This window comes from Artemia franciscana, chromosome 6 (genome assembly GCF_032884065.1).
Source record: "Artemia franciscana chromosome 6, ASM3288406v1, whole genome shotgun sequence".
Lineage (NCBI taxonomy): Eukaryota > Metazoa > Arthropoda > Branchiopoda > Anostraca > Artemiidae > Artemia > Artemia franciscana.
The window spans coordinates 19,705,219-19,715,522 of record NC_088868.1 but is presented as its reverse complement, the minus strand read 5'-3'; the positions used below and the strand labels follow the sequence as shown (position 1 = coordinate 19,715,522).

At 36.2% G+C, this 10,304-nt stretch overlaps 1 protein-coding gene across 1 annotated transcript; it reads right to left on the bottom strand.

Annotated features, from left to right (window-relative positions):
- Positions 1 to 6,937: 6,937 nt before the first annotated feature.
- On the bottom strand, positions 6,938 to 10,052 carry LOC136027846 (UTP--glucose-1-phosphate uridylyltransferase-like). The gene has a single exon (XM_065705262.1). The coding sequence runs from the start codon at positions 9,966 to 9,968 to the stop codon at positions 8,751 to 8,753; it is 1,218 nt and encodes a 405-aa protein (XP_065561334.1). The 5' UTR covers positions 9,969 to 10,052; the 3' UTR covers positions 6,938 to 8,750.
- Positions 10,053 to 10,304: the final 252 nt, after the last annotated feature.

Here is a 10,304-nt window from a genome sequence, read left to right as displayed (position 1 = left end):
TTTAAAGACAAAAATAGGGCGCAAGTTAATACAAAAAAGACTAAAAACGCTTATAGGGCTTTGTCAGGCTAAAACTCAGAAATGTGTTATGAAATTTTTCATTATTATGGAAAATTATTATGGGAAGGGGTCACCACTATAAGAGTACCAAACCGATGAATTAAATAAAAACTATAGAAAGTCATCCGAATATTTACAAATTATAAGTTCAGGAGGGGCTAGCACCCTATCCCCCTTCCTTATGTGCTTGCATTATAGTCTCACCGTTCATACTCCCTCTGGAGGCTAGAGGAGGCTTATGCCCCAAAAGGCAAAATTTGCAATATTCAGCACAAAAAATAAGCATTTTCTAGCAAAAAAAAATTCTTGACATCTCTGCCCCCTGAACAAATTGTTAAAAGCATGTCCATTTCCCAGAAAAACTGAGTTGGGGCCCATGTTCCACATTATTCTAATGCTTTCTTTCCCTCCAAGGAAAGAATTATTTGACGAAATATGTGAAAGGTGCACGCCATTTAAGGCATCGCTACAAATGCAGGTTTCTAGGCACGTATGTGGGAATTTTCGGATCTGGAAGGGGGGGGGGGTGGTCCATTTAAAAAAAGAGCCACTAGAGTGTATTGAAAATATACTAAATGACAGGAAGAGCAATAAAAATTCATGATATTTCAGGAGGCGACTGGTCCCAACAACTGCCTTAACCTGCGTAGCCGCTAAGACCTTGGTCAATAGCCTAATTCTTGTTCTTTTTTTTTTTACTGGTAACGTCTATAGAATAAATTTAGATATACAAATTGGGTGGTCAAATAGAACCAAGATCAAAAATGATTAGGGGGCTTCGTCAGCACTATAAGTAGAAATTTGTTTAGGGAGGGAATTCATTTTTTGTTTAGGGAGGGAATTCATTGCTAGAGGATTATAGGAGTTTATCTGAATATTTACAAAAATCATGTTTATTTGGAGCTGGTGGTCACGCCCTCTTCCTTTCCAAATATACGTATTCCTTGACACAACCAAAAACAAGAAAGCATAGACCAGACAAACCGAGATGTTGATAAAAATTTTTTTTTTTTTTTTTTTTTTTTTAGATAATTGTCAATAGAACTACCAAATAAAGTGAAGGTTTGTGACGGCTTTGGTAGTGGAATTTAAGATAAGTCCACATTAAGCTGTGTCTGGGAGCACCCTAAAAGTAGAAATTCTAAATTATGGGTCACTGGAAAGTTTATCAAGCTCACTGAATACTGAAAAAGGTTTGAAAGATTTGGGAAACATAGTGAAGCTGTTGACTTGAATTGACCATTAAACGTCTTAGATTAAATATTGTTTTATGTGTTCTACCTGGGAAATTTAGATGTACACATTCAAGTTCAACTTGTATACTGAATGTAATTTTTGTAAATAGCCATCTTCAAAAAAAAGGCTGAGAAGAGTCCTTAGTTCGTGTTGAGCAACTACCTTTAAAGCTTACTGCTGATGATGGACACTGTATACGTGTCCGAAGTATTCAGTTAAAAAATTTTATATTTGTTTCACTGTCCGTAAAAAGGTTTCATCCCTATTTTGAATTGTTATGTTTACCATTAAAAAGAAAAGAATAGTCTGATGATTCCATTTTTCCTGTTTCTACTGTTGGGGACTCTTTTCATATCTAAGCGTCAGATATAGACATGCTAGGAATATGCTGGCTTTTATTTAATAAGAATTTCAGATAACTATGTAATTTTTTAGCAATAAGCTTACATATTGAGCTCTGATTTCTATGGGCTAGAGCTGTAACTTTGTTGTATTTATGTTTTTATCAATAAATGTTTCCTATTCTCTCATATTACGAAACCAAAATGGTTTCGAATTTTCAAATTACGAAACCAAAATGGTGTTTTATAAAGTAAGCGATCCCAATTTTTCTTGTGCCACGAAGAATTTAATACATCTGTGTAAATCCCGCCAAACATTTTATCTGTAAAATTTGACCACACAACAAGCCCTCGGGCATGGAGAGGGTCTCGATCGCTGACACTGCAGACAACAATACCAAAAAAAAGGAGTTCAGTGAAACTCAAAATATTAAGAATGTCTTTTTTTGCTGCAATAAATGCAACCAATCTCATTCAATATCATTTGTTTTGTTTTTTTCATTCTATCAAATGTTGACAAAAATTTGCTGACATTGGATCTTGCTAACTGGGTACAATAACTTCTGAAATGTCTCTTGGCAATCTAAAGTTTGTTATTTCATCTAATCTCTCGTGATTTCATAAGGTAGGCGTTTAGTTTGTAAACAGAATTCCGATTTATACTTTACCCAAACGGTCCGTTATTTCTAGATATTGTTAGTAATTTCATGCGTAAATTGAATTATAGATCATAATGGCGATATATATTCAAAAATTAAAATTAACTTAACTATTGCAGGTTGTGTGTCAAGTCTGCTTGTGATTGCAATAGTGATAGCTGTGAGGTTGTTTCAACATGTAACTCGATAAGATCATACTCAGCCGAATGCAAGGCGTTAGCACTTGTGAAAACCAATGTGAAAATATTTTGCCAAAGCAATTAGAACCAGTGATTTAGGCTCGAAAAATTATTAGAACTCTGTGATTTTCATTTGATTTGCTTATCTCTTTTTTTACTAGTTTTATTTTATGTTTTATATTTTGCTTGTGCTTTTAAAAGATAGAAGGAACTTGCAATATTATGGATTCATATACAGAAATTTTGTTTACTAATTGTTGTGAGGGATGAACTTCCGTTATATCTTTAAGAAGAAAAATAATTAGCGCTAGTTTCTACTGTTTAACAATTATCGTTATTGTTATGTGTTTGAATATTATATAAATTTAAGAATTAAAAGTACATGGCATAGGTTTCCTCTGAAAAGTTAAGATTGGAGCAGAGTAGAGAAAACGGATATGAGCTTAAATATTTACACATTAATTCTTTTTTGCATAATCTGAAAACAGGTCTTGATTTGGATACAGTGTGCAGCGCAAGTTGATACAAATTTTCATCGATTTAATTCTATTTTATAGCTGTTTTTATAGCCATTTTATAGCTAAGTAAAAGTTGGCCAACTTTCGTTACAGTAAAGCTACAGTTGAGCTAGTCTTGTTTGCTTAACGGAAAAAATATACGACAATAAATTTTGTTTTTGCCTACCATCATTTAATTAACCCTGATTCTGGTATCCAATTAAGGTACAGATTGTGATCAGTGGCATTAAATGGAGTTCATATGCCCCCGGGATTTGCTTGCCACCCCCTATATTTTATAAAACGTTTTTTTTGGGGGGGGGGGGGGGTATTTCATTAAAAAATGCCTTTTTTGAGCTTTTTCCGTTGCGAAGAGGAAAAAAAAGAAATTGATAAATATCCCCCCCTAGGTTTTGAAACAATAAATTGTTTCCTTCTCTAATTTTGTGTGAACTGACGCCACTAGTTGTATTGTTACAAATCATGTCTGATCTGACACATAGCTTCGATTGTCAAAGCAATGAGGTTGATTCAGTTAAAGAAAACTGTCGAATTTCTGTTGTAGGGGAGACTAACTTATTTTTTCTCCTCATCTGGAGAAATGTGTATCTATAAACCTCATATTTTGTAATCATTTTTAATTGAAGCTGACTCTTGTATCTAATTAAGATGCGTTTTATTTATTATTATTATTTAAGAATTAACGACGCTTCTTGACTGCTAAGGTCCTTGCGTCGGCCCTGCAGTGCATTCCTGCAGCGTGAAGATGCGTTTTATGTTGCTAGTATTCGAATTATTCGTAATCGAGGCGTGAATTTGTTTTATTAAATCTTGATGTTGATTGGGTTCTTGTCTCTCCTCCCAAGCTTAAAGAGAGTACTTCACATATTCTGTTTTGGTTAGTGAGGATTTTAAAGAACCTGTTACCGCAGCCAGTTAAGATACATTGTTTTTTTTAGGAATCTCTAAGGGACTTTGACGTTTCGTGTTCTTCTATTTTCATGACAAGCGATTTCATAATATGTATAACAAAAGCTTATTACAGTAAAGTATTTTGATAAATTCACACTTGAAAAGGGACCATTGACCAAAACCACGTCGAGTCACAGAACTTAATACCAAACAAAAATGATAAGTTCAAAGTATCCGCCCATTTGTTTAAAACACTTTTAATCATTTTTAATCTAAAAGTCAAGTTTAGTTACCGTTAGAAAAACGACTATGAATTTAGAACAGTATGATAGCAAGTTTTATTAGGTGTGTAAAAGCTAAAGTTCCTTCTATAGGTTTCTAGTTTGCTTATTGGAATATGCTTCTCTATGTGATACTTTTGTTTTTTAAGTAATCGTGATTATCAGTGTTTGCTATCAGTGTTTGTATTCCTTCTCTAACGTTTCCTTTCATCAACTTAAATTGATTTATTTTTATTGCTGCCGCTGCAACTCAGATGATCTGAAATCATTTTCAGGAGCTATGGGCTATTAAATTTCTTAGTATTGGACGAAATCGTCTCTTACTAGGTTGCTAGCTACTGCTGCAATCCGGATCTCTTACCCAGAAAATTCAAACGTCCGGTTTATTCTTTCGTTTGACTACCGCTACACTCAGAAATACAAACAGGTAAAAGCCTACGGCGTTTTCTTAGTTTGAATAAGAAGAGAACCTAAGTGAATCAAGCAGCTAAGTAAGTCAAATATGACACAATAGCCTAGAAAAGCAACTTTTCTAAAGATTTATTACGTTAACCTTTAGTTACTATATCTCGTGGTTTCCTATATACTAGGTACCAGCTATCTCTACAGCCATAATATCGATGAAACTTACATATTCCCTATTTATCATGGACTATACCTGTCCTTTTATGATCCGTCCTGTCAAGCCTTTCTTCATGCGGTTCATGAAGCGGCAATTTATACGGACAACCAGTATAGATAATAGGCGTAATCCAGCCTTGGCCGCCCCCCTCTTTGCCTAAACTATGAAGCTTGAAAACAATGCAATTTAAGAAAGTTAGCTCATTTGATATCCAGGTGAAGAGAGCCAAGTTCCACCATTTCTGTCCCCTCTTTCACTAAATATTCCGGCTACTCTTGGATACTAGAGATTATGTAGAAAGGTTCTACTCTATCTTGTGTTAGCTTGAAGGTTTATGTCAATAAATATTATAAAAATTATTCTGTTTTTATATTTGCTCTGATATTACAGACTCAAGTCATAATTTTTTTCAAAGGGTTTTGAAAACATTGCTCGAAAACTGTCCGCTAGCCTGATAAATGTATAGCCAAGGTTTAGCTAACTACTATGATTGCTTTAATACTGTATTATTACGATAAAGATCTGAACTAGCCAATTTCGCTGTTAAATTTATTATGGGGTCGTCTGAATTTTTTTCCGGTTTCGTATAACTAAAAGCTACCAATCACGTTCTAAATAATACGAAATTTGTGCTACTCATTTTTTTCATTTTATTTTCAATTGTTTTATATTTAGTTTTAATGTATTAGAATCAAGTAAGGCAAATTTTAAAGGCGTAAGTAATCAGATTAACGACGCTTCTTGACTACTAAGGTCCCTGTGTCGGAATTTTAAAGGCGTTAGTTTCCCACTACGACTTTTCAAATTTGTCTAATGGCACGCCAATTTGCATTAAGTGCACAAAATGAACATTGTCGCGTATGAACAAGAATTAAAAATGAGACAGAGTATTTTTGGCAATTCTTCATGCATTTCATGGAGTAGAACAAGCTAACCGTTTGGTGTAAAAGTTACAAGCAGTTTAAGGTTTTTTTGGGAGAATGATTATCTTAATTGTTTTACCTAAATAAGATTCTTTAACAAGCTCAAGACTGAGAATATGCCCATTTAGCGTGTTTATAAGTCGCTGTGAACGGTCTTTTCATCCTGCTGGAGCGAGTTTATAATATTCCAGGCAAATTTGGTGTCGCCAAATTGGCTAGCAAATATGATGTTTATTCGATCTGTACATCCTGACAGTCCAACTCAAGGATTAGTTAGTGGAATGTACAGCTGATGCTTAAATTTGTACCCAGGACCAGCTTTATATACTTGTGGATACCAGACTATTACCTACAATGAGTCCGGGAATTTGTATGTATTTTGGTATTGTTCTCTATGTATGTTTCTTTATTGTAATTTATTGTGAATAATCCGGTGTATACTTGAAGCTTTGTTATTTTGCTTTCTAAAACTTTTCTATAGAAATTCAGATGCTTCTAAACCTTAAGTCAATGAATTTGTATGCTTATTTGCAAATCTGGTCCAGTTTTTCTCTTGCTTTTAACTTTGACCATTCTTGGTTTTGACAATAACTAGTTATTCTGCAAACCCAAAAAACTTATCTGATTACACCATAACCCCTGGTTCCCACTGCTGCGTCAATCCCGACACGATTTTTTCTGGCGGAACAGACGTACGACAGAATCGAATGGAGGTTCACAAAGAAACGCAGACTTTTGCGTCTCTGCGACAAACTAGAAGAATTCAAATCAGGTTCTCAAACTGAAGCAATGAGAGTGTTAAGCCAAATGAGAAAGAGTGTTAGAAGAAGGATGGGCCATCAGTCCCTGAAATTATCACCTATGAAATAAGTGGTCATCCAGAAAAACTTCTGGACCCCACTGGTTCTACAGAAGCAATAAGAGTGTAAAGCCAAATTAAGAAAAAGGTTATTGCACACAACGCATGCGATTTGTCGTATGAGTTGAAATTATTCAACGCATCCGACATTGCAGAAAACGCATGGTTTTGCGTCGTTTGTCGCACGATTCGTGTCATTTGTCGCATGTCGCAGGATTTTGTGCGAAATCGCAGCAGTTGGAGCCAGGGGTGAGTTGTTATTTTATGTTACGTAATGACTGCATGCTCCTCAGTTCTTTATGAGCAAATTTTTTTCTTCTGGAGACCCCCCCCCCTTTTTTTCACCCACTCTGTAAATAAGATTTCAACGTTACAAAAACCTATCCCCCTCTCTTGTTAATCAACCGTGTGTTCGCGTGCGAACAAACAAAACCTTTAATACTGTCTAAGTAGGATTAGTCTTTCAGAGAGTATAAAAACTTTTTTTTCTCATAATTGCGCATATATTGTGTTGTTAAGCATTAATACTTTCCTTTAGCTAGTTTTTGTGTTGTTGTAGTTACCTAACCTGATCTAAAATTCGGTGAAGTTAGGATCATCTAGAGAGTCTTCGTCTTAGTTCAAGTTCAATCAGGTTTATTTTAAAAAGAAAATAAAATAACATAAAGGACACTACTTTGTTGCACAATTGACGTTGAGACCCATAAACGCAAAGATTCATCATATGGAACAGTTCTCACTTCACTCTCCTACACGCCTCCAAGATAACTACACTCCTCCTCGACAAATACTTATTGCCCAAACTATCAGGTTCCTCCCTTCCTCCCTAGAAGGACAAATACCTCACCTATTTAACTATAAAATAATCTTAAATACCAAACTTATTTTAATTCAATCTAATATCTAATTATTTGATCTTTCCCTAAATGTTGCTTTAAATCATTTTTAAAGATCTCAATGGAGCTCTTGTATTTTAGCTCTTGTGGAAGCATGTTCCACTCTGAGTGAAAGTCACATCCGGGAAAACATCCGAGCTCACCGTTGGTGTTTGTCTCACCCAGATGTCAAAAGCAGAACCGGTGTTTTGATCATATTGTTCAGATGTCCACCTAAAGCGATTGCGGAAAGGAGATGTCAGTGACCCGGGGAAGAACATTAAAACTTAAACTGTGCATGACAGACGGTAGGGTGAACCAAGGGAGAGACAGTCATCTCTACTTCTAATTATTTTCAGTAGACGCCTGTGGATTGAATCAAGTCTTCTGACGCGTGATTTGAACGTTCACTGCTAAATTGTCAAACAATACTGGAGATGAGGCTTCAGAAGTCTGCTGTAAAGTAGACGAAGGATTTTTTTGAGGAAATGTGTACTTCAGTTTCTTGATAATGCCAAGATTGTGAGAGAGCTTCAGTTCCACAGCCTCTATGTGGTGTAAAAAGGAAAGGCTTTTGTCCAGAGCTACACCGAGACACATGGCAAAACCCGTTTCTGGTCGCCTAATCGTTTTTCGAGAAGTCATACTTTTCGTTATCTCTGGATGAAACCAGTCCTCGAAAACGAACACGATACGCTAGTTACAAGCTGATTTACATCCATCCACGTGTAAGTTTCCTCCAAGATGACATGTAGTTTACTCTAGAGTGCTGACATGCCAGTATGACAGGAAGCCATTGTAGTGTCATGTGCGAATGCCACCAGCTCATCAGAGTCACTGTCATCAATGGAAATGTCTTCACTGCAGCATAGTTTTCAGCACCTTTAAGTCTTGAAATTTGGGTTTAGGACACGACTTAAGTTATTCACATGGACTTAGGATCGATCCCTGCGGCACTCCGAAGTTACCCACGATATTGTTCAACAGATCTTCTCTTATGTAATTGCACCGGATGCTAAGTTAGGACTGGAGCCATTCCAGTGTCTTTCCTTTAGCCCCGATGTAATTGAATTTACTTAGTAGAATTCGATGATCTTCACTGTCAGAGGCTTTTTAATGTACAGCAAGATAGCAGTCGGAATAAGTCCAAGGTCACGTGCTTTGTTCACAAAAAAGCTCAGTGACATCAGCGTATCTTCTGTTGAATGTCCTTCTCCGAATTCGAATTGACTTTGGTTGAGGAATCTCTTCACTTTGGGAATAAAGTAAAGTTGGTTCTTCATATGCTTTTTAAAGAAAACTGCTACTAATGGTCCAAAATGCGTAGATTACCAGACACGATTTTGTTCTCTAGCAGAGCACAAGAGGGGATATTAATTCTTTCACCCTGATTTGCAATAATAATTACTGTTCCCTTCAATGAAACATTACGGCCAAATGTAACATCACCAGACACCGTTAAATGATCTAATTCAAGAACATCGGGGATTGTCTCGAAGCGACGCAGGAAATCGGCCACATTTGCAAAGTGATTATCTTCCAGCTTAATGAGTGGGGTTGATGGGAAACTTCTAAGAGGATTCATCGTGAGACTACCATTTTTGAAGTGATACAAGTTACTCTTCAGAAGCAAAAGATCTTGTGTCTTCTTCACGGGCAAGAAACGGGAACGAGGAACATTTAAACCAATTCCACTGTCAAACGATTTCATAGCAGCACCGACAGCTGTCTCAAGCTGTAAAACATCAACACCATTTTGAAGTGTTTTGGGGTTAACAATTACTTCCATATCAAGAGTGTTTTCGTCGATAGCTCGCTTAATGGCATCCAAACAAATCCACAGGTTATTTGTGTTGAAGATTTTGAATGTTTTAATTGATTTAAACTCATCAATATGCTGGTCTGGCACTTGAGCAATCTCAAGCAAACGGAGCTTCTCTTCATATTGAATGAGTGTGCCACCCTTAACGTCTGCCCTTGTTTTGTCTGTGACTTCCATTAAAAACTCGACAGGAGATCCATTTTGAGGGTTCATAAGCATATTAAGAATATTCATATCCACTGTAGCGCCAAGGTGGTCGATATTTGATATAAAACAATATTCATATCCTTCATTAAGAAGATTGTCAAGTAATCCAGAGTTGGCAAATGACGCGTAGAAATCACCATGGCCAGGTGGGTACCAAGCTTCTTGGTCATCTTCAATTAAGCAATTCCTGGCAATAGGTGCTTGAGATTCTCTGTGAATCCTCGGATAGCAAGATTGGTGGAAAGTTTCAATCCGTATATCCAAATTTGTATATTTTCTAATCACCTTAATTGTGTCTTCATCCGTGTTAAATGAATTCATAAGCACTAGTGGAACATTGGCATTGTATTTCTTGTTTAAATACTCAATTTGTTGAACAGTCAAATCCAAAAATGTTAAATTGTTCTGGACTGCAATGACAGATTTTGGACCTTGACAGCCCATGGACGTGCCCAGACCGCCATTTAACTTTACGACGACTAACTTCCTCAACATGTCTGTAATTTCATGGTCTCTGGGAGCTTCCAAATTTTTATAGTCTCTCACCGAATCTTCAGGTAACTTTTGAATTTTTTCCCATTGAAGTTTTGCTCCATCATCTTCCAGAAATTTTGAATGCAGTTTTTGAAACCCTTCAAATTCTTTCTCTTTTTGCTCTTTAAGGGGTGATGGTGCAGTGAGGAGCAACTTTTCCAATTCTTTGACTATCTGTGCTTTGGCATCCTTTTTTGTGCAAGATTGAAAATCGGAGCCATCCAAAAGTTTGCGGCTATGGCTGGGGTTTAAAGTTTTTTGTTCACCAGCAGTGGAACTCATACTTAAGATTTTTAC